Source organism: Micropterus dolomieu, linkage group LG22 (genome assembly GCF_021292245.1).
Source record: "Micropterus dolomieu isolate WLL.071019.BEF.003 ecotype Adirondacks linkage group LG22, ASM2129224v1, whole genome shotgun sequence".
Lineage (NCBI taxonomy): Eukaryota > Metazoa > Chordata > Actinopteri > Centrarchiformes > Centrarchidae > Micropterus > Micropterus dolomieu.
The window spans coordinates 18,887,446-18,915,445 of NC_060171.1; the positions used below are offsets into that span (position 1 = coordinate 18,887,446).

At 39.8% G+C, this 28,000-nt stretch overlaps 1 protein-coding gene across 2 annotated transcripts; it reads left to right on the forward strand.

The window, feature by feature from the left end:
* The first annotated feature begins 1,912 nt into the window (after positions 1-1,912).
* sema3ab (sema domain, immunoglobulin domain (Ig), short basic domain, secreted, (semaphorin) 3Ab) lies at positions 1,913-27,913 on the forward strand. Of its 2 annotated transcripts, XM_046036915.1 has the most exons (18): positions 1,913-2,183; positions 2,294-2,654; positions 10,333-10,493; positions 10,937-10,999; positions 16,287-16,406; positions 17,373-17,463; positions 18,241-18,360; positions 19,070-19,212; positions 20,754-20,868; positions 20,989-21,058; positions 21,170-21,314; positions 21,430-21,649; positions 21,737-21,828; positions 21,938-21,979; positions 22,517-22,674; positions 23,754-23,821; positions 24,966-25,111; positions 25,300-27,913. In XM_046036915.1, the coding sequence occupies exons 2-18, from the start codon at positions 2,537-2,539 to the stop codon at positions 25,828-25,830; spliced, it is 2,403 nt and encodes an 800-aa protein (XP_045892871.1). In that variant the 5' UTR covers positions 1,913-2,183; positions 2,294-2,536; the 3' UTR covers positions 25,831-27,913. The 2 variants fall into 2 exon arrangements, with proteins under 2 accessions (XP_045892871.1, XP_045892870.1); XM_046036914.1 differs by having other exon boundaries at positions 1,913-2,654.
* Positions 27,914-28,000: the final 87 nt, after the last annotated feature.

The window sequence follows — 28,000 nt, forward strand, 5'->3', positions numbered from 1 at the left end:
TGGAATAATGAACTGGCACGTCAACACTGCCAATCCCACATAGCCAAGAAAAGGATCTGTCTGTTCCAGCCCCTGATCCAGTCTGTTTGGGAAGCAGAGACTGTGGCGTGACACTTGTTCCTCATAGTCTCCAGTGTTCTCCCTGGAACCTTCAAGCGCCAGTTTACATTAGCATAACCGTGAGGCCCATCCACTCACTACAGGATTAGTTCAGCTCTCCTCCCACTGTCTGATGGCTCTTTATCCAGATGGATAGAGCCTGTTAGAGGTCTTAACCACACCATTGCCACTAAAGTCATTATCATTCACCACGAGAAGGAATCAGCTCACTGAGGGTCTGCTGTTTAGAGTAAGATTGACATCTCATTTGGGATGGTTTAAGAGAAAAAACAGGGAACTCCCCTTCAGACTATGATGGAATAGCCAATAATTGCCCAATCAATCTGCCTTTATGCTCAAGTGACTATTTAAAATTCTTAATCTGGTTTTATAGTGTTTTTGTAACACTGTATTTATGTAAAATGTGGATTATTTGCATGGTGTAAGCATTTTTACCCATGTTCATGTCATTACCCAAATTAGTTAAATTTAATGTACTGTATCCTGGGATTGTAGTTATTTGCTCAGAACTTGAACTACCTCTTTTTCCACAGAGTGAGATTTGTCACACTTCAACCCATAAGACAGACTGTTCAGTTTGAAAATGAAGTTAAGCTTGAAAATAAGTTCATTCTAGGAACTTGTGAGTTCAAATATGTGATTGCTGAAACTTATGTGGTGCCATCACCAGATAGATTAACCTGACAAGATGTATTTGTCTCTTATCCAGACAGTTCCATATAAACCATGAACAACAACACTGTAATGTCAGCTTTACCACTTATCCATCAGACTCAGGTAAATTATACTGCTGATGCTTTATGTGGAAAGGCACCAGTTAAATAGCATGCAGTTGGTACAGTCTCGTCGCTGTCTCCCAACAGAGAAAACTATATCTAATGTGTAATGGAATCACTGATATTAAATAACAGTACATTAAACTTAGTTGACTTTTAACCACTTTTCTTTTAAATTGCTTCAAGAGCATAATACATTTGAGCAGAAGTGAGATCATAAAATATGTATAAATTAATTTATGATACACTTAATATATCATTGTGAAATGGATTTCTTTCACTATTATGCAGGTCCTCAGAAAAAAAGAACATATAAGAACAGTGCAAGAAAGAAACAACTGAGGGGATTCAGCTGACTTAAAGATGATTTCCGCCAGTTGATACCTACATAAATTAAAATGGGAAAAACATTGTGTGAAGGATAGAGGAAAGAAAAACTGGAGGCAAAGACCATGATCTTAAAGATAGATCTAAAAACAATATCATGTGTGGTAAACAATATAAAGCATTGATTTAATACAAATTCACTGTACTTCACACCTTGTGGGACTAGGACTCTTACATTTCTATTTGTGATCCTCTGTTTTGTTAATTGTTTGTAAAAGTTGCAAAATAATAAGTAGTATTTTAGGGTATCATGTATATGGTAAAACAAAATCTAACAAATTTTTGTAATAACAATGAGTTTTCCAATGTTCCACTTTCATGTTCCGCTGTGTTTTCCTGTTTTCATACTCTTACTAACCTTTTGCCTTACCCTAACCTTTCCTCTCCTTCTACTTTTGCTTTCACTCTTTTTTCTCATGCATTCTATGCTCTCTCTCACCCTTTCTCCCTCCTACACTGCACTTTCTTTTCTCAAGCCTTCTCTCTCTTCTCTCTCTCTCTCCCTCTTTCTCCCTCTCTCTCTCTCACTCTGAGTATGCTGTCTGCCTCAGCTGTTCTCAGTTGCACTGTGTGCCTTGTGCTGTGGGGATAGGGCAGAGCTGTGCTGAGTGGGGCTGAACTAGTCCAGAGCAGTGTTAAGCAGAGAGCGAGTTGATAGAAAACCAGAGTGAAAGAGGGAAGAGAGAGAGAGAGAGGTAGTCAGTGCAGACTGTGCTTACCAAGCAGACTGGATTAACAGCTGAAACAAACTGGACCTGTTTTTCTCTCTTTAGCTGAAGGTAGAGACTCAGCGATTACGTGGATGGCTATTCAGACAGAGCTGCATGCTGGTTAGGTACCATGACAGGAAACTATGGCAGTCGTTACCAGACCCTTTCATTCTTCCTAGCATTTAGTAAGGTGAAGATCTCTTTTTTGTGCTTAGTTTGGTTATGTTTGCATTGGAATTAGCGGTGTGGCAGGCTCACTTGCAGTACCATTGACCCATAACCCACAACTCTGCTTTGCAGGTCCTGTCTCCCCTGGAGTTGGACTCTAATTTTGGCTTTTAACCTTTGGAACAGGAAAGGGCTTTTGATTTGGTAGGTGACGAGACCTGCTGAGAACCAGTCTGGACTGAATCACCAGCATTTATTCATAATCTTTGGACAGGAAAAAAAATTTTCGGTTTCTTCTACTACACCAGATCTGACACTGACCGCACTGGAGGCGTGTATTTAAAAGACCTCTCTGGCCTCTATTGCCCTAGGACCATGGACTCTCTCTGGGGCAGCATTATGCTGCTGTGTGGGGTGGTTCTGCTCAGGACAGAGGGCAGCGAACCCCAACAGACCAAGAACAACGTCCCCCGGCTAAAACTCTCCTATAAAGGTGAGTTCCTCGCATTGGTATTGTCATAAATGGTAAATCTCTAAATGATTCAAGCCTGCACAATGAGGTAGACCCCATGTCCTAGAGCATTGCCTCTTGATCGTGTAGATTGAAGTGATCACTAGAAAAACAGCTTGTTGTAGTAACTGTGAGATCCTAGATGTCTCTGTAAGGCAGAGAGACACTTTCACTGTGATGACTTGTAAAAAATACCAGCAAAGTAAACTGCATTCAAAAAAATAGATTCTTTACAAGACTTGTCAAGCATTATGGCTTTTCAGTTTTTGGCTGTGTGACAGAAAATAATACAAATCTGTTATATATGATTTTTTTTCTCTTCCATATATGGTATCTATGTTACATTATGTTCTGTTTAGCTGGAAAAAATAAATGCCATCCTCATGGAAACCTAAATAGAACTAAATTCAGTAAAACAATTAGTTTTGACTAATAAATATGAATTAATACTTGTTATATATACTATTATGCCAAGAAAAGAGCAGTTTAGTGGTATTTAGAAAAGTAACTTCACTTGCCAAATCAGAAGTGCTCCTGTCTAACAGTTTATTACAGAAGTCTTTGATGCACTTTCTCCTCCTGTCTTTGTCTCTGTTTTGATCAACTGCTGTTGTCAGTTTTGCAATGAAAAGTGGTGCCAGACATAGAATAGACTCACTGGCAATTGAGCGTCATTTATCCCTCTATCCCTTTTTCTTTTTATTCCCCTGGATGTCATTTTTCTGCTCCGTTCTTTCCTGCATGGTAATTATACTCAGGATGAATGGCGCAGGTCTGTTTCAGCAGATGGCTTTCCCAAAGAGAAATGTTTCTCGCTCAGCACTGGGGGATCCATAATTATACACACAAGCAGGTACATACACACACACGTGTGCGCGCGCACACACACACACATAAGCACATGGCCATCTGTAGATAGCTAATGATACCTGTGAGCATATCAGTCATTTAAAACAACATGCTGTCAGTTTGGTGAAACACGCCCATGCAGTGATATCTCTATTAGAAGTCAGGCCTTCAGGTAGCAGCCCAGCTCGGTTATTTGGCTGCCATCTCCACATTCAATATTTCCATTAGACCTCATTCGCATTTTGGCTGGTTGGGACAATATTTGGCAGCATTAGCCAGAGGATAGTGGGCAGGTATAATTTTCATGCCTGCAACATAGTGGAAATATTATTCACATAATACTGTAGAATTTCATCAAACATTATCCACAGTAGGTCCCATTAGGCAAGTGACATGGGATTATTGCATTATGAATCATTTATATCATCATATAAATTATTTATTACCCCTGTGATAAGTGAAGCAGACTCAGATTTACTCATGGAGAGGAGGAAATCAGATTATTCTCTGTGAACAGTACCTGACTAGACAGCCTGAGACGTTGTCAAAGGAACGCTGAGCAAGAAACGTCTGATCAGTCACACGTGGGACTGTGAGGTGAAGGAACTCTGACCCCTACAGGTCACCATCATCATCGTCGTCTCCAACCTCCCCGCTGAACCCCAGGAGATTCCAACAGATCTTTGAAAGCGTGGGTCGAGGGGCAGAAGGGTAGTGGAGTAGGGGGAAAGATAACAATGGTACCCCATGGCTACCTAAACATGAGCTAAGGTCCAACTGTATCAACAACTAAGTGACTGGGTGATGATGAGGTAGTTGGAGGCCATGTATTTACAGTGCACCACAGCACCAGGAATCGAGTCATTTCACAGATGTTATACTTTGACATTTACTGATATGAGATCAATTCACACCCCCAGGGTAAATAGATCCTCTGGGGAGTAAACAGCGATCCATATGGTTTGCAAGTTTAAGGGCCACACTAAGTAGAGCGCATGTTGTTTAGTGTCCAGGGAAGGGAGAAGGTACTTAGTTTTATAGGATGTGGGTGTACTGCCAAAAGTACTCCTTCTCTTTGACCTGTCCACCCCTTCCCCAAGCAGAGCCAAGGGCCTGCACACAAGCACATATACACACACACACACACACACACATACAGGCAAATACATTCACAGCAGCGCAGCAAAATTCTTACTCCTGACTACCAAGCAGGAAAAGAGCAGAGAAAACTGAGGCTTCAGTAGAAACTATTTGGTTTCACTGATCATGAAATTTTTTGTCTAGTATACATTCTGCTGTTTTTCTTTCTGTGTTGTTCTTGTTTTTTATTGTGGTGTGAAATTACTTTTAACTAGAGGTGGAGACTTTTAATCCAGAAGTACGTTAAGAATCTTCAGAGCGGAGTTGGGTTTCTTTTGGTGTGTACAGTATAAACCCTGATTGCCCCTGAATGGCCATGGGAAGGTGTCTAATACACTCTGGATGTTTGGAGGCTTCTCAAAAGCCGGTTCCCATCCAACTTCAGGCATGTTCACTTTTTGTTTGATTTGTTTCTCCAGGAGCTCTAAAGGGAAATATATGTAGTCATTTGACTTAGTCACCAGATACTCTGAAGAATGAATTCACTTTGTTTCAGCAGGCCTATGTCTACTTATGTAATCTCCAGTGCCCATGACTAGTGGCAAATAAACAAATAGGCATGTATGTCGGGGCAATATGGTTGAAATCGTTAAGAACACTTTCTAATATTGATACAAATTGCAATAAGGGAAATGTATGAAAAATCACATTTAAAATAAAACTAAAATGCAGCTTTCTTCCACTATGACACAGTAGATCAAACAAAAATGTATTAAACAACAACAGAAATTTATTTAGACTACAGGATTTTGTTAAACAATGACACAGTAGGACCATGTCACCCCAGTGTGATGACACATGGCAACACTGAATGATTGTCAAACTGCTAACTAACAATAACTTTACTGTCTGAAAAATGCAACTATATGAGTATACCCTTTTATTTATAAGTGAAACAATCACCTTAAACCTCAAACCAGGCAAATATACAGGCAAGTCTGCAATATGTAAGAGCAGTTGAGGAGGTGTTTTTCTGCATTTCTACTTGACACTGAACAAATTGCTTGACTGATGAAGCTTTGTGTTATTTTCCCGCAGGCATGGATGAGTCAGTGACTGTATATAAACATAAAGTGACCCAGTCATACATTGTGTTTTGTCAATGTGCAATCATAGAACGATGAACGTCACTACTGAACTGACTACTGAACCAGGGCCAAACGTCAGTGTTCCTATATACAGGGCTGGCCACACGTGGGTTATTGTTAAGGTGTGTTTCTGCTTTTTCTTAGGAAGCACTTAGATAACACTCCCTGTGCCCTCCAGTCGAGAAAGAGAAAGACGGAGAAAATGTAGGGTAAAAGAGTTTATTTTTATCAGTCTCACATGGGACTGTTGATTCTTTGCATCCATTCCATCTGCCCCCTTATTTCTCTCTCACTCTCACTCACTTTCTCTCTCACTTTCCATTTTTCCCTCCCACTTTTCTGCTCTCTCTGTCCTTCACTCACAAACTCATTGTAAAAGAATATAGTAGTGGTGAGAGAGAGAGAGAGAGTGGGTATTTTTTACTTAAAATAAATGGGGGGAGGAAAAGGATGTGAAAAAGAAAGAAGGCCAAAAAACAGCTGGTAAAAAGTGACATTTGCAGGATATTTGACAGGCATACTTCAACAGTCACGGGGTAAAAGGCAAAATTTGTAAAATATAGCAGGGCGACAGCTGACACCTGTTACAGGCCACACATTTGCCTATCCACCTGTCTTTCTGTCTGCCTGTCTTCTTCTGTTTGTTTGTCTGCCCGAAAGAGTCTGTATCTCTTTTAACACAGCCCAGTATGCCCAACACAATGTAGCACAGACAGGCTTAAAACATTATTACTGTAAAACCTTTGTTAAGGAGCTTGCAGTGTTTCAAAACCACTTTGCAGAAACATTGGGTTTTCGGTTTTAAGTTGCAGGAGATGGATAAACTGTTGCCATTGTCAACCCGTTGTATATTAAACCAGAGGGGACACCAGTTCAGACTTGTGTAGGCTACTACCTTGTGGCGTGGCTTGGAAACATCCTGTTTCTTTCCAATAACACACATCACAGCATGCTCTATAAACACATATCTAAACACACAGATCCACACACAATACCCATAGAGTATCTGTCTCTGGATGAATTGCTTTTAATAACTTAGCAGTAGTCTCTGTTGAATGGTCTGTTGCCATGGACACTACTCCCATAGACAATTTCCACTATGTGTATGTGTATGGTGGGTGGATGTGGTGATGCTGTTCTCCATTCTCTCACACAGGGATGTGGTTTGAGGAGATGTGAAGTGCAGTCATCGTGTCTGTGCAGGTTACCCACAACTGCCTGACACCTTGCTGTTTAGAAAACAAGTGTATAATTTTGTGGGCAATTACTTATTTCCTATAGAGAAACAGATTATGTACCTATTACACAGACACTCTGTATTTTTGGTGGTTTAAGGGATCATTTCTTTTTGCTTTTAGGTGACTCATATATCTGTATTTTTGTGTATAATTTCTTTGCTGGATTTGAGGTAGTAGGCAGGGATTTGCTACAATATGCTGAGCCACATGTACTTCCTAGTTCTGTGGAGCAAAAATAAAAATATTATATGTGGAGGATGGCTTCTCTCTGTCTTCATCTTTCTCTCCCACACACAAATGCAGCCTTGGTGCAGGTGAAAAAGGGTCAGGGGTAGCAGGCGGGTGTTATTGTGCTGTCAGTGAAGGGCTTACAGTGGATCCACTAATGATTGATCACCAAGGCTACAGAGGAACATAAATCTGGGACACAGCTTTGGATTTGGTTAAGCAATACTTTTACAGCAACTTTTAATGACCTTGAGCTTCTATCCTTAAGACAGTGGCTGTATTAGCCCAAACTTGTAAATGACTAATATTCCAGTTTAATTTAATCAATAAGATTAATATGTAATATGTAACATCGCAAATGCCCCAAATCAAGCAAAACACATGAATATCTCTCATACAAGTTTATACTGTAAATATCCATCCATCCATCCATCGTCAACCGCTTATCCTGCATACAGGGTCGCAGGGATACTGTAAATATCTGAATCATAATTTTAATTGTGTAATGTATTCATGACTGAATTGATATAACTTTCACTGTCTTAACCAGCTTTTGGGTTTGGAACAAGTCCCATTGTATGTGGCTACAGACAAGATTTGCTGTTTACGACTTCAAAGATACTTTAAAATTCTTTAAAATGTCAACTTCTCAGTGCTGATGTACTGGTATGGGAATGAAATTAGACTCAAATGTGTTTTACATGATCTACAAATGAAAAATAAGAAATAATTTCTAATTTCTGCATGATTTGGGGTATTCACAAATGCATATTCCAGTTCAAACCAATACCAGGTAATTTGAACACATGTAAAACACATCGCAATAAATATTTATAAATATTTTACATTAAACAGTTTTACATGTGTTTTGGTGTATGGATTGGTATACGCATTTGTGAGTAACCAAAATTATGCACAAATCGTTGAACACATTTGTAAATTGTATTTTTCATCTTTAGCTCATCTGTGACCATTTTGAGTCTAATTTCCTTCCATACACAGGAAACAAACTAAATCACTGAGACAGTGACAAAAAGACAGGGTGTCAACCAATTGTGTGTTACTATCCTGTGTGTACAGTGGTGGGCATGTGAGTGATGCATTCACATGTTTGTACATGAATTTATGTGAGTGAAAAAAAGGTTTGTGCTTGACAGAATGCCAGAGCCAAAATGTTACATGAAGACCAGGATGTTTTTTGTAACTAGAGCCAAGAGGTTCTCTATTGTTTCCTTTCTCTCCCACAGCTGTGTTTTCGTCAGCTTTTAACATTCTTTCTTTATCAAATCCAGCTTAGTTTTTTTTCCATTTATCTCGTCACCCATTTTTTTTTTACTTCCTATTAATGGCTATTGTTTCAAGCATACTGACCCCATAAAGAGTGTACCTGTGAACTCAAATCTCCAAAGCCCCTTCATTTAACACTGAATCATATTATTATATACGTACAAAATAATAATTTTTTATCAGGCAATAATAATTATTTTCTGTGTGTATGTAATAAGTATTTCCGTAATAAGTATTCTTTTACTATTTTCACCCATGACGTTTTTATGATATTGGTTTTAAAATTATAAATTGTAAACAGTGAAAAGTAAAAAATGTTGAATGCCACCATAGGTGCTACAAACTACATTACTCTTGTAATTTCTATTATTTATTCCTATCATTTCTGTTCATTTAGCTTTTTGTCTGCTCACTCATGCAATTTTTGCACAAGAAACAAAATGCTATAATGCAGTCTATAGCTGGAAATCACATCATTTTTTTTTTATATTTCTCAGATTACAGTTGCAGCTACCTTTTTGTTGGAGTACTCTGATCACCCATGTTTCAACCTGGAAATTCTTATTGAAATTAATCTATTATTGAGTTTATGAACGAGTAAAAGCAGTCAGTGTGATGCTCATTTTTTCCCCCTTATACCAGCCTTGCTCCAGCATGTGTCCTCTTGTTCTCTCGGGTTCTGACACACTTCAGAGAGGGGCCATTCTCCTTGCTAAAACATTCATAAACGTTTTTGTTATTTACTCCCCAAGAAAGCGTAAGAGAGAGAGAGAGAGAGTCAAGTGAGAGAAGAGAGGGAGGGAGAAACAGAGAAAGAGACCAAAGAAACAACTTTTCCTCTGTTCCATAACTCTCCACCCTTTTGTGTGGGTGGTCAATGGGAGGGGGTCAAAGTGTGGTTAGACTTTGCGGGTGAGAATAAAATGTGAGAAGGACAGAGCATGAATGTGTGTGTGTATGCACGTTACACAGACGTGTTATAATGCCATAGCCATAATGCCACCTTTAGAGGTCGTTAAGGTAATGAGATCCTCAATGTCTGTTTGTGACAAGTTCTGCTTTCCGCTGTGAAAGCAAATGTCGCTTCTTTGCCAGGCTTGGCAGACCATTGCATAACACTGCAAAACGTGAGCTGTAGCCCATAGTAATGTGTCCCAATAGCTGATGTGGTTCAGAGTAATCTCGCAGTTTGGACTATGAAATATTAGCAGAGTCATATGACATTTCATATTCCTCCTAGTTTTCCACTGTGAGCACACCAAGTTCTGCTTGGCTGCTCTGGTCAAGGTCATTTCCCCATGTTGACAGTTTGATCATTGCTTCCAGTGCCAGCATTACCTGCCCAGTCCAATTTGGCTTGGCAGTGGTTATTCACTATCTGTCAGTTGCCTTGCTCGGCCAAGCTGTAAAATGTCTAATCCTGAGATCATCGTGTAAAGGAAGTAAAAGTTATAACATTTACACAAAAATAAAAACACCAAAAAAAGCTATGAAGGAGGCTTTTACAAAAAAGAAGAGGACTAGACTACAGCCAAACATCCAAACCATAACATTTTTTAATCTATTCAGTGTACGCATAGCAGTGATGCAATAACTGTCAGTGTATGTGGCACATTACACTGAGCAGGCAGAATCTAGGTGATTGGAAATGTTGAAAGCTTTGTAAAACTAAGGCTGTGTCTCTCAAACAGTCCCCCGGAAATTTAAAAATAAATTGAAATAAATGTTGACCTTTTTCTTCGACTTGCATGCTGCCCGCGGTTTGTGATTTTCCCAAAGTGATTATCATATTATGCTTATCATCACTTTTCTTTCCATTTTTCTCTGCAGACATGCTGGAGTCTAACAACCTTGTGACGTTTGAAGGCCTGGCCAACAGTTCGGCTTACCACACGTTCCTGTTGGATGAGGAGAAAGGAAGACTCGTGGTGGGAGCCAAGGACCACATCTTCTCTTTTAACCTCCTCAATGTCAGCAGAGACTATACACAGGTAAAACTACTGTTTGATTTTCAGTCTGTCTGGTGGTTTCATCGATCTATCCATTCATCATGACCGTAAGTCTGTTTGCTTTACTGACCGAATTGATATCTGCCTTGAGTGTGCATCCCCACCCAGAGTGCCCATCAGGCCCTCAGGTGTCTCAGGACATTCTTTTCTGTTTCTACAGAAAAGTACCTCATGAATATTTCAGACTAGGGCTGTCGCACACGATCACACGCTGTGCCAGGCATGTTAGCTGCTCTCTGCACACCTGGATGAATAATGGAATAAACTGTAACAAAGTGGATAACAAATCGCATTGTGACCCTTCAACCCTCATATATACACATGCGTGCACACAAGCTGTAGCTGGATTGACTCACTTTGTAAAATTGATTCTGGGAGAGAGTGATTCTTTTTTAACATATACAGGAACTGTTTTTGTGTTGCAGATCCCTTGGCCAGCTTCTCCCACCAGAAGAGATGAATGCAAGTGGGCAGGAAAAGATCTCTCGGTAAGAGCTAAAACCATCCATCTTGCAAGTGGGTGTCAGCAGTTGGAGCCCCTCCACTCCCACATATGTTTTGAAAATGTCTTTCTTCTCTTGTACAATGAAATGAAAACTCTGCTACTGCTTTTAAAGTAAACCTCACACACACTCTCTCTCTCTCTCTCTCTCTCTCTCTCTCTCTCTCTATATATATATATATATATATATATATATGTGTGTGTGTGTGTTGACATTTCCAATCTGTCATATGAACAACACACCGCCTTGCTCACCATAGGCCTGATCATAATCTCAGAGCCAAGACTGAGTCCATCATTTGACCTTAATCACTTATCAAGCCTCTGGGCACTCCATTTAATAAAGTGATGCCTGGGAATCACTGTGCTTTCCACCAGACTTACTGGTATAATAGTATGAGTAATAACTGCTGTCATATATTCAGGGATCAAAAGCATTAGTGTTCCCATGTTATTAGACTGTCATCTTCCCATGTTTATCCCTTTGTGCTCTTAAAATTATGTGTGTTCATACATCCCCGTCTTTTATTATTTTGGTATTTTCAGACAAACCTCAGGGAGCACATCAAAACTGGCCTTTATTGGTTTGCTGTAAAACTGATCCTTTCAGATAGAATCATTTGCTGTATTTGAAATGGAAACATTAATGTATGCCATTTAAATTAGACATTGGTGTCACCCAACCAGAGCACATTATTGTGGGTGACATACCTGTAAGGACTATAGTCTTCAAACTCAGTCAGTTTAACTAATAATATTAAAGGGACAATATGTATATGGATGTCCAGTCATGTTGATGGTAAATATAATCAACTGAAGCAATAAATTGACAGAGAAAGCAGAGTTCCCATGCTGGCAGTGGCTACATGTTCCAGGATGCATTGCGCCCAAGCTTCTGATGCACAGCTCTGAGCTTCTGTATAACAACAAAGTTAACATAGCTGACATAGCACTGCAGTATAAAGTTCCACAAAAAGCAACATGAAAAAAAAAACAATTATCTGCATCCAACCTATTGCTCTTATTTAATTGGCTTCTCTTGACAGTCCCACAGTGTTACGACCAGTGTTGGGCAGTAATAATATTACTTTTCCCAGTAACTAAGTAGTGTAACTAACTACTAGTGTAATTACTTTTCTAAAACAGTAATATTATTACTAGTTACTAATGCAAGTAACGCTGCGTTATCCTTGACGTGAATCCACCACTGTGCAGCAGCTCAGCAGGACCGGACTTTGTTGTTAATGTCGCTGATAGCCAAAAACTAAAGGAAGAATGGAGAACAAGGGAGAGAGGCGTTCTTTCCACAGCTGTAAGTAGGTACTGCCATTATTGTGAAACAGTCTAAGATGCAAAGAACATTGTCGTCTAGTGTAAACCAGCAGAAAGTTTTCAACCGTGGACACTTCTACATCTGATTTATTGAAGCATCTGCTGAAGCAGCAAAGCAACGTGAAACTTACAGAAAGAAACTCTGGCAGCTTCTGTCACTGATGCTTGGACTCGTCGGGAGAGAGTAGCGTTAACGTAACGTTTTGTAACTGCTGAAGACTGCTCTTATGCGGCATTCAGACCAACCGCGAATTTTCGTCTAGCAACACTTTCCTCGCGTGAGTACATTCGCTGCAAGTGTTCACACACAACGCGAGAAGGCGATTTTAACGCGATAACGTGAATAAACACAACTCGCCATTACTACAACTGTACATTTTGCTGTGATTAAATAGCAATAAACGGATTAAACTGATGCCGAAATAACTACAACATGATGCAGATTTGTTAAACATATGAATTCATGCTTTGTCAGGTCTGTCAGCAAGACAGCAGGACAACTTCTAAAAAGTTTTTTTTCTGAATGAAGTTTGGATCGATCAGGGCTATGCTATGCTAACTTGGTCACAGTAAAGTACAATGATAGCTGGAATAAAGTTACAGACACATGTTTTCTGAACTCACCAGGTAGTTCAACCTCCTCACTTTCTTTTCTCCAAGTCCAAGTCCAAGTCTTTCTAGTCCGACAGAGCTAACAACGATAACAACAACACTGGAACCGGATGTACACGGAAGCTAGCGACTGAGAAGCTCCAGTGACGATAAATCAACGTTGAAATCCCAAAAACTAAAGTAAAAGGCTAATTTAATAAAAGCAGTTAACTCCGAGCTCCTCCCGCGAGTAAACGGCGTAGTTGTGGCCTTGGTGACGTACGGACATTCTCAACACTGATAGGCTTTCGCGACTCAGCGTCATGCGACTTCATCACTTGAGTTGATAATATTCAACTCACGTGAATTCCTTCACGTCGTTGGCTCCGCCCCCTTCGCGTCGCTTCGTGCCGCCCGACAGGAAATTGCGGCTCTATGGGTCTTTGCATTGACTTTGTATGTAAACTCACCGCCCCGAACACTCGCTTCGCTTTTGGTCTGAAAGCACCATTATCAACAGGCTACATGTGCAGTAAATCAGCTATTTAAAAGTCAGGATTTACTTGCTTTATTTTTTTATTTCAGCCGGTGGCGTTAAGAAACGTAAGGCCTATATGCTTTGTAAAAACCATACTCCTTTCTGCTGTTATGAGTATGATGTTAGTTAAAAAATCTGGAGAGACTGCTTGGGGGTGAAGGGGGTGTTAGTGAAAGCAATGTTTCCCATAATTAGCCTATAAACTTGCCCAACACTGGTTACAAACAACATGGTCTTTCCAATATATCTTTGGAATCCTGAAGAAGGCATCCAACAAAAACTGTCCATGTTGAAATTCATTGCAGCAGAATCATTCAGTTTGTGTTGGCTATGGAGGGCAATTTCAGCAAAGGCACCACCAGTCTGTTTGCTGTTGGCGGCTCAGGTTCTGGAGGTTCCCTGCCGTGGCCATATCCTCTTGCACAGCTGCAGATGCAGTGGCAGCCTCTCTCTGCTGCATTTTTTCATGGCTCAAATAAATAAGGCTGAATATCCGAATCAGCCAAAACATGTATCCTCACTCACTCAACCCTTGCATGACAAGCTAAGCATCACATCTTCCTGTATCTGTCTGAGTGCAGTTTAAGAGCAGTTTATGTGGTGTAGTGAAACTCTATGTAAACATGCTGAGAGGTTGCCTCTTCTCCCTGCAAGCTGTGTTTTAAATTCTAACTTCAATAGGGCCTAAGGCGAATGTCAAGTCATGGCAATGCTGTTTGTGCCTCAGTTCACTGCATGGGCATTGGCAAGAACAGGGCAAGCTCTCCTTCCCATCCCAGGCTTCAGTATGGCTGATTTGAAGCGCCAAGAAGTCCTTTGTGTGTTTTCTGTAAACATTGTGTTATGGATGAATAAGATGCCCTTGCGGGTGGTCTCTGTGTTATAGAGTTTGAGAAGAGTGAGAATTAAAGTGAGGTGGAAAGAGATGTTGTGAGTGAGTCAGCTGATGTCCCCTGATGTAATGTAAGCAAACACTTCTGGAGATGAAAAAGAGAGGAAAGAAATAGATGGGTGAGAAAAGTGTGACAGCAAACCCACAAGAGAAAAAGGAAAGCTGCAGCTATGGCATGGCCCAGCAAATGTGCCAAACCATAAAAATGATAAAATGTTGACTAAGCAGGTCGAGAGAAAAATTAATAGGTGTTTAAGTATAGTATTTTTATTTTGTGCTTCTTGCTGCACATGTAGTTCCATATGTCCGATTATACTGCTCATTTTTCTCATCAAAAGGCAAAATCTAAAATCTGATCAAATTCTGGACATGTTGATTCAATTGTAAGTGCAACCCTAACCAATGTAAGGTGAGACATGGTGGACCTGTGTGGTTTGAGTGATCTTGTCTGCTTTACCATGCTAAGTATTCATAGGTATGGCAGATCATGCTTATACTTACAGCAGTGTGTTAATGCTTGTGACCATGATGTTTATCACCCACCCACACAGGCCATTTAAACACAGCTGCTTAAATGACAACAAAAGCTTACACAAACAGAGGCTGCTGATGACCTAGTAAATCCAGATTAATTTGGTCAGGCATAATTTGTGGTGTTATTCAGATTTTTTTTCCTGCTGTTTTTTTCTCTTTTTGAATATGTGATGACAAATTCAGTTTTATTCGAGGTCAGATCTGCTTTGGCACGAGGAAATATGCAATATGCAGAGCAATGCATACAACACATTCTGTACGGATGTTTTTTTTGCCACACACACACGCAAGGAAATTTACAAGATAAACTACATCTGCTACATTACAAAAATTTAAAAACTTCAATTAAAAGCCTAGTCTCATTTTGACGCCTGTCTGGTTTTTAAAGAAGTTCTTTGGATGTGTAAAACCTCTTAAAGCCCACCGGGTCACCTGCTTCAGCTAGTTCTAAGCTGCTTGGATCCGTGGTTCTCAAAGTGGGGTCTGGGGACCCCCAGGGGTTCCCCACCAATAAGGGAATAATTTCTTTTTACTATAATGCCATCCATAAGTAACATATTGACCAAACGTATGTCTATTTTGGTCATGGGTTTCATACACTTTCTGGAATAAAACATCTAAAAGCCAAAATCCTATCAGATGGGCAAAATGTAAAACATTTTGAGTGCCAAAGTATTATTTATTCATATTTACATATTTATTATGGTAAATATGGAATTAAAAGCCTATCCCATGTAGCTACCTGTCCCAAATATAGGGAGATTGAGTTCAGTGATTTCAGCAAATAAAAAATGATCATAAAACAAAGTCATAAGAGCCCAATAGATTGTAGAATCAAAAACTGACAGAATGATTGTAATCCAAAGTTGGCCTGCATTACTCTGATTGGTATAGGATTATTATGGCAGACTTTTGTTAACTGCCTCTTTTGTTATCAGCCAGCAGTGAAATATGTCATTGATTTCAGAGAGAAGGTGGAAATGGGTGGGGAGCACTGTATGTAGAGGAAGAGAAAAGAGTCAAGAATGATAATGCTTAGTCTGGTCATATTATTTTATCAGATTTATTACTCAGCACAGTGCTGTGGTTGGTAGGCCATTATCTGGGGGATTACAGTAGATAACAGGTTTTGCTCTCTGTTCATCACATCATCATATATCTCTCTATTTAAATAATAGATTTTCTTCTGTGACCTGTGCTCTTAATGAGGTCTGACCTGTTTATTTATCCAGCAGTTTTGCCACTTTTTTACTGACCCAAATGCCCTAGGTCCTATCACAACAAGCTTCTGGACAACCATGACACTAAAGACTGTTAAAATTGTGGCTTTGAAATGGTTTTGTTGATTATTCATCCTGCTCTTTTTTTCTGTCTCTGGTCCAACAGAGGGAGTGCTCAAATTTCATCAAGGTGCTGCAGCCGTTCAACCAGACCCATCTCTATGTGTGTGGCACAGGAGCCTTCCACCCTGTGTGTTCCTACCTGGAGGTGGGCAAGAAACCAGAGGTACAGGCAGATGTCACATTTCCTTTACTGCCTCCAACTGTCATACACAATAATGCAGGTTTGCGTTAAAATCTAAGAACTATTCTGAGTTTCATATCAAAGTAAAGTTTAAGTATTTACAGTTGTGAAAGACCATGTCTAGCTGGGTGTGCATTATTTTCTTTACAAATGATTTGATAAGTACATAAAAATTATTTCGTTCAGCAAAATGAGGTGGAAAATTAAACACAGGGTTTCATAGCCAGGAGGATAGGCAGGATTTCCAATTCATCACTCTAATATGGAACTGCTTCATGTGTATGTGTGGGTTCATTTGAGTTTGAGTGAAGGAAATTGCTCTCTTCTCCTCCAAATGTCACTGAGTCAGACTTATAAATGTGCGTTTCCTACTCATTAGACAGCTATTTACAGACAATTAAAGGCAGGAAATATCTCTGAGAAAAGCCATTGACTGTATATAGATCATAACCTAGAAATGTAATTCATCTGATGGGTGTCCTACATGAGAGTCACAGAAAGATTTATCGTTTTCATTCTTAAGCCTTTGCTGTTAGAGGTTTTAAGCTGCACCATTCAGACAAATTTAGTTTTTAATACATGTTTTCCACATTATATGGCAGTGTCACATACGGTATTGTTTATCTTCTTGAAATGTTGAAGCAAAATAGTATATATTTAAAATGCTGCACCTTTTTTTTTTGATTCACTATGAAACTTCTGACAACCTCATGCTTTGGACTAAAATTTAAATATAAATATGTGGGTTGTAACAATGCTCATTTTGATGAAATACTAAAGATTTCTACCAATGTGGATGCTATGTTGTGCTGACAGAAAATTGGTTCCCCAGAGAAAATTCCACTTATTTTCACCTGTGTAATTTGCATCCTCAACGCCAGAAAAGAATGTGTTCCTCTGCATGTGATAGTTCACTACAACTCATGTGACTTTCTGTCTGTTGTCCAGGACAGCGTGTTCAGACTGGAGCCTCATGTAGAAAATGGCAGAGGGAAGAGTCCCTATGATCCCAAGTTGCTCACTGCCTCCATGCTAATTGGTGAGTTTAACTTACACTGTGCTGTTCTTTGGTGTGTTAGAGCAAGGTCATATAAAAACACGAGGGTCCTGAAAACACCCTCTGCTTTGCTCTTTCATTTCAGCTGATATATAGGGTGTAAAGTAAATGTGAATAACAGAACAGACCATTCCTGCCATTCATTACAAGTGGATCTGCTCTGTAGTTTGCATTTACACCCTGGGAACCCCTCATTGGCAGGACTATAAACTCTATTTCAATCTCAATTTACCTCATTTAAGTGCTGGGCGTGAATTGCAGATGACACTTTATTGAGTTTTCTTTGCACTGAATCCCCGTTTTTGGCAAGTAAGTCAGGTCTATGTGAGCATGTCTTCCCTCTTTACCCCCAATTATTGCCAGTCACATTGTGTTATGTCACACAATTTAACCTAGCAGATGGCCATTTTCCAGTCCATCACCCCTCATCTCCTCTCCCCCCTTTCTCTCCCCTCTCACCAGCATTATTATGTACTCCCCCTGTCTCACACCTCTGTCATGTCCCTCCTCATCTGTCCCTCATCCGTTGATCCTTCCCTTGCTTCGCTTCTCAGCCCTGCCTACTGTGTTAATGTCAATTTCACACTCCTGATGTTCATCACGTCCATCACTGTCTCTGTTCTCTCAGGACTCCAAGACTACATGTACTTCTAAGTCCCTGAACAATTCCTCAGACTTATACACCTGCATCCCTGGGGGGAAATCATCTTAGACTGTTAGTGTTACTACACTAACACACTTTATTCCTCTAATTCTTAGATGGGGAACTATATGCTGGGACATCAGCTGACTTCATGGGGCGAGACTTTGCCATCTTTCGCACTCTTGGCAAGCATCACCCAATCAGGACGGAGCAACATGACTCCCGGTGGCTAAATGGTGAGAGAGAAGAGGAAAATCACTGGCCAACTCTTTGGTTATATTTATGATTAGTTGAAAAAATGCAATAAACTACTAATAAATACTTTGCTTTACTTTATTTTGCAAACAACTGTTTGTTGGTTTATGTATCTATCAAATAGAAAATTTGCTTATCAAACAGAAATATTTCAGTGGTGGCTGGTGATGTCCTGACTGCTGTTCTGACTTATGGACTGCCTCAAGGATCTGTTCTTGCCCATGTATATCTATTTGCTACCATCAGGCCTTTAGATTAGTTGTTTTAATATTGCTTTAAAGTTTCATGCGGATGACACTAAACTGTATTGTCTGTCAACCACAATGGTCTATGCAATCTAACTAACCTAAAGAACTTACTGGCCCACAGATGACCATACAGCAGGCTCTGGTACTAATACCAAGCTGTTTATATAGTAAGAATTTAGGTGTCACATTTTACTTCTCTCCATTTTTCTGTTAAGAAAGTGTTTGACCCCCTGACCTATTGTTTTTACCTCTTTAATCTACTAAGTCTTAATTGGGTGGCCAGTCCCTCCCGTATTTTGAATCCTATCTACTGAATGCTTTTATTCTAAAGCAAGTTGTAACTTTAAAAAAAGTGGAATAAACATTTTGAGATAAAACATAGTCACTTAAAAATTTGATTTATTTTATCTCAAATGTGTGTGTCTCTCTCTGTGCGTTGCAGACCCCAGGTTTGTGGGTGTTCATCCAATTCCAGAGAGTGACAACCCAGAAGATGACAAAATCTATCTGTTCTTCAAAGAGAACGCTATGGATGGGGAGCATGCTGGGAAAGCCACACATGCTCGCATTGGACAGCTCTGCAAAGTACGCATACAGACATTAACACATATCCATGCAAATACACACTCACACAAGCTGACTCTCACAAAGGAAAATTCAGACACACACAAAAGGCGAGAGACAAAGACACACACACAGACATTATACATGAAATAGCTTCTGCAACTGAAAAAAAAAACACTTGACGGGTGTCTGAGTGGCTTTTATAATGGCAGGTTTCAGGGGCTGTTATCTGTGATTATTTTCAGCCTGGAGAAGAGTGAGCTTTGTTGTGTGTGGTACAATTGCCCCCAAAGACAGAAACCTGAGAGAAATGTTAAATGTCACCAGAACCTGAGAGGCAAAGACGCTGTCAATGGCAGCACTGTTATCCTAATGCCAGGCTTTGGCACTGATTGGGTCTGCTACACCCTCCAGCGACAGGGGGTGGTTATGTTAAATCACTGGCCTCGTATCAGATTTCCCGTTCCAAATCCTATTCTTATTCATTTAGCAGGAATCCACCAAGCTGACTGCAGAGCAGTGACTGGTGTCCAGCCTCAGCCTTCCATTTAGCGGCATAGCGTGCGTCTGTCGTAACAGCCTGACTACCCATAATGTCAGGAATCTGCTATGCTCAACACAAGACAAGCCATCCATTATGCAAGATGTGGTATTAATTTTCGCCTATACATATTTGGACACACTCTAATTTATTGTCATAAATCAACACCAAGTGGGAAATGTTTTTATGAGCCAGCACTTTGTGCATCTGTGTTTGTGCGCTATGTTCTGGAAAACAAACACTATACTGTGAGGCTCACATTCAAATATTATTAGGGTGTGTACTGGAACACACAGTACTTTTGAGGCAGTCTTCATTCTTCACAACATCTAAAAATCTATTATTCATTATGGGAAATGCATTTTAAAGAGGCAAAAAATGTTTAGTTGATTGACAGGCTTGTTTAGTAATTAAGAGAAAAGACATCGCATACTGGAATTTTTATGTCACCATCAATGAAACGATTCTGTTTTATATAATCTGCCTAATGTTTTTTTTTAAATAAGCTTTCTGCAGGATATTTTCTACACTGAGCTGTCAGTGTAAGTATGTGTCATGTGTAAGTTTCAAATCTAGTTAGTGGAAAGAGTCTGTCAATGTAAACACAGTTAAAGGTACTTCATAGATTTCTACTGTAAATCTATCTCAATATGGCCAAAAAGAAAATGTATATTATCATATAGATATCACCTCACGATCTGACCTTGTAAACAGTATTAAAAACGATCAACTTTATATGAAGATGTATCTGGAGGTCTCTAAAGGTTCCTTGATCCATTTCTCTACAGAAACTACAACTTCAGCGTTTTATAAAATACCAGTTCTCCCCAATAAATAAAGGGATAATGTCCAGACTTAGAAAGGGTTTTCACATTCATTTCCATAAATGTTTTGTAATATGAATGGCAACACTGTGTCTTTCATGATAAAAGACATACAAAAACTTAAGATTAAAGGAACTGTGGAAAATAAAACAGTATCAGTCTCAATATTCCTGCTGAACATGTGATCTGTCCAACAGAACGACCTGGGAGGTCACAGGAGTCTGGTAAATAAGTGGACCACCTTCTTAAAGGCTCGACTTATTTGCTCCGTGCCTGGCAGTAATGGCATAGACACACATTTTGATGAACTACGTGAGTGATTCCACCCACTGCTTAAAACGAGTTTCGCACATTATTTCCTGAAGATGCAATGTTATCTTTTCAGCAGAGAATACGTCTGTAACATATAGTGCCTTCTATTTGGCTTTTTAGAGGATGTTTTTCTCATGAGCACAAAGGATCCTAAGAGCCCGATCATCTATGCAGTGTTTACCACTTCCAGGTACAGTGCCTGACATTGAAATAGTTTCTTCTTTAATCACTGATTACATGACCCGTGTTTTCAACAAGAACCTGCCCTTTCCTTATCAGACCCATTCTTTCTTCCTACTAGCAACATCTTCAAAGGTTCAGCTGTGTGTATGTACAGCATGACAGACATCAGGAGAGTATTCCTGGGTCCTTATGCTCATAGAGATGGACCCAACTATCAGTGGGTGCCCTTCCAAGGACGTGTTCCCTACCCGCGGCCTGGCACAGTGAGTACAGTCTGCTCTTAACTGGGATGTCAGTATGTTATGAACTGAGCTTTAAAGTTTATTCTCCTTTATGTCCTACAATGTAATTGTTACGATAATGTTTTTTTCTCCACAGTGCCCAAGCAAGACGTTTGGAGGATTTGATACAACTAAGGACCTTCCTGATGAAGTTGTAACCTTTGCCAGAAGCCACCCAGCTATGTTCAACCCTGTCTACCCCATTAACAATCGACCAATCATAGTCAAAACAGATGTGGACTACCAGTTCACCCAGATAGTGGTGGATAAAGTAGAAGCAGAAGATGGCCAGTATGACGTCATGTTCATAGGGACAGGTATACACATTGTCACAGTAAATAATTGATAGGCATATACTACAGAATAGATTTTATCTCAAGACGTGTTCTTCCACTCTGTGCTAGACATGGGGACAATACTGAAAGTGGTATCCATCCCTAGAGGCTCCTGGCATGACCTGGAGGAAGTCCTTTTGGAAGAAATGACTGTCTTCAGAGTAGGTTATTCTCTTATCAGCTTTACTTCTTCTTTTAAAAGATGCATGCAGAATCCTCAAATGTTGTCTCATCAATCTGTTTTATTGTCATTTTTGTTATTTCTTACAGGAGCCAACATCCATTACAGCGATGGAACTTTCAACAAAACAGGTATTGATTGTAGTTCTTATTTTATGTAAAATGAAACTGTAGCAGCATGTGTAGCAGAAAAAGCACTGTAGCCAAAGAGGAGACCTCAAGCTTATATCAAGAAAGATACATTTTACTGTCCCCACAGGGGAAATTTGCTTCCACAGAATGCATGTTTGTAGGTGACACACCTTGCTGCAGAGCTGAAATACAGAACAAAGATATGCTTGTCTGCACATTTTAAACACTCTGAGATGAAACACTTTATCACACACAGATCTCAATTGTTGGCTTTCAACAACAGTTAACTTGTCAGCCTAAATGGCAGTGAGAGACAAAATGAGTCAGTTAATTGACAGGTAGGAGGGTTCTGAGCACCTGTAGTAAGATGGTCTGTCCACATTCCTGACTTCCTGACAAAAACTGAGCCAAACACAGGTGTATTCCTCAAAGCAAACCTCCCATCTGGACATAAAAACTAAATTGTAGCTCCTAACATACACACATAAAATAACATAAAATATCTGATATTTAAAATTGTCTTTCTTATCTGCACAGCAACAACTGTACCTGGGCTCAGACATTGGTGTGTCCCAAATGCCTTTGCATCGTTGTGAGGTTTATGGGAAGGCCTGTGCTGAATGTTGCCTGGCCAGGGACCCTTACTGTGCATGGGATGGCACCGAGTGCTCCAGATACTTTCCCATGGCTAAGAGGTACTGAATACATGCTCAACATTCATACTTGTACTTGTACTTCATACTCACCATCCTGCCATTGTGTTTTACAAGCTGCTCAACACCTTGTACACAGTCAACATCAACATAAAGGCTTATTTGTGTTGTGCATAAGAGCAACCTGCTTTAGATATATACGTACATAAATATTCAATATAATACAACTCAAGTTTGAGTCGTGCTTGTTTAATTACTTTTGTTTAACACATTTTGCAGAGGTAAACCAAAATTATGTTGAAGGGTTTTCAAAAACAGATTGAGCACATATGCAGTCAGGCTGGAGTTAAGGCACACTTATAGTACAGGCTTTGTATATTGGCCAAAAACCCCTAAAGGTACAGGGTCATGTTTCTACCAGATGCCAGAAATATAACCTGCCTCATGTGTTTACTGTAAATGAGAACCAATGTCAGTGATGTCTGGAGGCAGTCTGGGTGAACCAGGGGTGAGGTAGGTGCTAGAGGTTCTGTGGTAGTGTGGTTGTAGTAGTGTACTTTGTGGGCTGCCTCCTACTCATAGGTCCATGGGGCTTATTGATTTGAATGCAAGCTGCACACAATCTTGTTCTTGCTGTTCATTGGACTCCAGAGTTCTACATTCAAAAATACAACAGCCAGAGCAAACTCATACCTCCAATTACCAGCCCACCAATGCTGGGTTAGAACAATGGAAATGGAAGAAGTTACATGTTTGCTTTGGTGTCTCCATAGTTTCTTCAATTGCTTTTACAGAAAATATCCTTAGGGTAATGCACTGTATTTGAAACTCCATATATTTTGCATCTGCAACACAGGGAGATGACAGGCTAAAATGATTGATTAGGTATGAATTCCTCTGTCACACACACCCTATAATTAAAGCTTTGTTATGATACTATGTGCTGCCTGTTGTTAGTTTATCTATTTGTGTTGGCCTCCACTATTGCTGCACATCCAAACCACCAAATAAATACCTACACACAAGCTCCCAGTACACACAAACCTTTTCTCTCTCACACACACACATACAAAGAAGCTGATGTGTCTGATGACTCACAAAGGTGTATATTTGTGTTGCAGGAGGACAAGGAGACAAGATATCAGGAATGGAGACCCACTCACACAATGTTCAGATCTGCAACACCATGGTACATAAATGTAACAATGTATTTTACAAATTGTGGTATTATCAAGGCAATGTGTAATAAAACATTTGTATGATGCTTTTAGTTGATAGATAGATGGATAGATAGATGGATGGATAGATAGATAGATAAGCAGCAAATAGCTGTCCATTTTCCAACTGCACAACACAAAGAGCTTTTGTTTTCACTATTTATTTCTTCCTTAAACATAGAACTGGTCCCAAAATTGCTGCTGGTCTTTCCTTAAGCGATCAAAAAGAGTAGAGAAGCCAGTTGGATGTGTTTGGTGTGCCTTTGTGTTTTATGTGTTTCTGGTGGTGTGAAGATTAGAGTCGGCCCATGAGAAGCTTATAATTAACGTGGTCAGGATTCCTCCAAGCCTCCTCTCTGTCGCCAAGCCCTCCACTCTACTGCCCTGCTAGTGATCTTAGTCCAAAAACAGGACTCATACAGGACTCGGCTGTGTGACACACTGTCTCATTCTCTTAATTATACATTTCTTTCATCATATGAAAAAGAACGAAGGGAAAAAATTGCTTTATCAACATATCATTATCGAAAGCTGTTGATTTGAGGTGGAGAAACTCATACACACAGAACACATTGTTACCTGTTGCTACCCACTCAGTAGGCAGCAACACTTTTGATTGCACATTTTAGGCAAACCCCCAGATGCGAGACACAGCACTCTATAATAAAGAATAGAGTAAAAAAAAAAGAGTGTTTCGTGTTTCATAATTTAAAAGAACAATCAGAAGGACACTAGCTTTACAGTGCACAAACTCTCTGACTGAATAGATTTGCATGTACTTTACTATTTGAAACCCAGATTTTAGTAACAGCTCATTTCCTCTGTGATGGGAGCTGCCTATTCTGCACATGATTGAGTGTGATAAGAAAAGAGACAGGATAATGTGACAAAATAATGTAAAATGCAGTCAAGAAACTAAAACCAGGTCCCTAACTCGTCATCAAAATCATTCAGATCACAAAATCTGCCTTTAGGACTGTCTCCAATTTTTGGCCTGTTAAAGAAATCACAAAACTTTCAGCCATTGCCACAACTAATGATACCAGCAACAAATGACAAAAACTTATTTACTTCAACAAACATGTGTGACTTATATATTCTGATTTTTCTATCTAGATGAATTAAGTGGGCAGACGACTCTCCTGGATAAAAATGTGTATGGTGTGGAGAACAGCAGCACTTTCCTTGAATGCAGTCCCAAGTCCCAGAGGGCCCTGACATATTGGCAGTATCAGCGCTCTACTGATGACCGCAAACAAGAGGTTGGCAGTACCTCAGCTATTTTGTTGAAATAGAATCATCATTTAGAAATGTTCAATAGCAAATTGAAATACATTTTGTGTAATCAAAAGAGCCATGAGGCATAGCTGATTCAATTTGTGGCAAGTGTTCTCAGATCTTTCCCATCTTCATCACTGTCTCTATCGCTTTCAATTTTTTCATTCTGTAGATCAAATCAGAAGAACGTTTCATCCGCACAGACCAGGGCCTACTTATTCGCACTCTTTCCAAGAAGGATTCTGGGATCTATCTGTGCCAGGCGGTGGAGCACGGCTTCATGCAGACGCTTCTGAAGGTCACCTTAGAGGTCATTGACACCGAACGCCTGGAGGATCTGCTACATCGCGATGGAGAGGTCGCAGCCAGTGTCCCCGCCCAGGACCGTTCTTCACCTCAAGAATCTCCCAATCAAAAGCTGTGGTACAGAGACTTCCTGTCTTTGGTCAATCACCCAAATTTGAACAGTGTGGACGAGTTCTGTGAGCAGGTATGGAAACGAGAGAGGAAGCACAGGAGGCAGAAAGCTCACCTGGTGCAGCAAGTACAAATACAGCAGCAGCAACAGCAGAAGGTTGTGGTGAACCCTCACACCCACATGCATGCTCAGGGGCTGGCCGTCAAGTGGAAACACCTGCAAGAGAGGCAGAAGGGACGCAACCGCAGGACCCATGAACTGGAGAGGGCCCCCCGCAGTGTCTGACCTATAAATCTTGACGTTTAACACCCTAACCTGAAACCACAGCCAGTTCTCATTCTGTAACCGCGATTAACTTACCCACTTATCTCCATCATACTGAGATACAGACTTCTTCCACAAAGACTGGACAGAGAAGCTAAACTGGAAAAAGGTCATACTATCCTGATCTGCCGGCTGGTGTGTTCTGTGCGTGGGCATCCATGTTTACAGTACGCCAGGACAGAGGACTGCAGGAAACAGGATATTGTATCGCGCCAGACCATTGGAGCATACTATCTCAGCTGGCCTCTGTGGCCCAAACACATTCAGAGGGATAGTGTCAACCAGCACAAGAAGTGGATACATTTACCCACCCTATAGACATGACTGACACCATGTTGAGATGGCTATTTCAATGGCATTCTCTCATTTCATGCTAGTTAGGTGTCTGTATTAGTGTGAATCTAAGTAGATACCCAAAATACCTGTTATCTTTTCTACTCCACACATATGAAAGAAGAGGAGGTGGGACTGTATTAAAAAAAGTGTGGATAGTAAATGGACTTGGAGTGGAATTACAAGAACAAAATAAGTGAAGCTCGCAGGAAGCACAGGATGGGATATTTGGTCATTTTTTGGTATTGTAGATGGTTAGATCAGTCAACATGAGAAATTAAAATGCCCATGCACTGCAAGATACAGTCACCACTTGTCGACAAATATAATTATGTAGCTGAGATGTGTAAATACTGTATACTATAACGTATCCTCATACTAAAGGGAATGGCTTGCAGTTGTCGTGTTTATTTAAGAAAGTCTTTCAAAAGCAGTTTGTACTAGTCTGCGTGTCTACACTCTAGATAAGCTTCTCAAACAAAGTCAGGTTTTAGTATTCTGTTTTGTTTACTTTTTTCTGAATCATCAGATTCCTTCCAGTGTCAACAGTCATAACAATGACTGTCACTTTTTAGGGATGTCTGTCAGCTAAATGCACAAAATGTCATGCTGAGTTCTTCCATGTTCATTTAATTTGTATACCCTTTGTTTCCACTACATGTGTATTTATTGATATACAATTATGTACATTGTGAAAATATTTTTCGATACGCTTTTTTTTATTATTTGGTTTGATTAATTTGATCATTAATTTACATCACCAATCTCTTAAAATAACTGTATTATCACAAATATTATAGTAAGACTGGAAGTTATTTATCAGTAGTGGTCATTATTACATGCATCACATATCAAATGCACTAAGCAATAACACAGTATCCATACTGTATATTTCTTCCACATTTATTGTCTCATTTCCATATTCTTCACAGGCAGCGCAGTGTAAAAACTTCATTTCACTGCATGTACCATAAAAAACTTGATTGTTATACAATGCACACACAAACACAAACCTGGAATGTAGCTGTGAACCTTATGTAAATATAAATACTATGGTCTGTATGTTTGACGAGTATGACACTGTGTATTAGTGCGCGTGAATACTATGATAGTGTTCCTGTTTTGCTATAGCAATGATATACTAGTCTGTTGTTGTCAAAGTTATTCTGTTGTTTGCTTATACAGTACACAATATTAAGTAGTTCAAAGATGTACATAATATTTCTGTTAGGACTCTAAACTACATAATTGATAATTCCTGGTAGGTACTCAAAACATAAACAAGACCTAAACAGGAACTCCCTGTGGATTTAAATGTCCACAGACCAGTTAGCAACAATGAACAATGTGAGTTGAGTATTGCAACACATCAGTATGTGAGATGACCATGTCGAGTGAGTGTTTGCAAACCTCATCTGCTTTTGGAAGCCATGATGGACAGAGATGAGAAACAGTTGGAGACGTCCTTCAGAAGATGATTTTATTCTGACAAGTTAAGTTGAACAACAGAGTTGTGGTACTTTCAGTAGAGATGGGCACATGATAAGATCATCATTATAAAGAGAGAATATAGGGTGCCCCACTGCATCTGTCTTGGACACACAATTAAAGTAAGGAAATGAAGTGCTGCTGCTGCTGCTGCTGCTACTTTTTGGCATGATGATAATAGTGGTGATGTATTGTACTGATCTAATAAATGTCTCTTCATAAAGTCCTGGTTTTATTAAATCTGTTTTTAATGTTATATGTCCTGCTGCTATCATGGCGTGTGGTTAGTGAAAAGAAAAGTTTCCTGTAG

Coding starts and splice junctions, on each gene's coding strand:
- sema3ab (XM_046036914.1), top strand. CDS start 2,537: ATGGACTCTCTCTGGGGCAGCATTATGCTGCTGTGTGGGGTGGTTCTG. Junction 18,361..19,069: donor TGACTCCCGGTGGCTAAATG/GTGAGAGAGAAG, acceptor TGTGCGTTGCAG/ACCCCAGGTTTGTGGGTGTT. Junction 21,315..21,429: donor CCTACCCGCGGCCTGGCACA/GTGAGTACAGTC, acceptor TTTTCTCCACAG/TGCCCAAGCAAGACGTTTGG.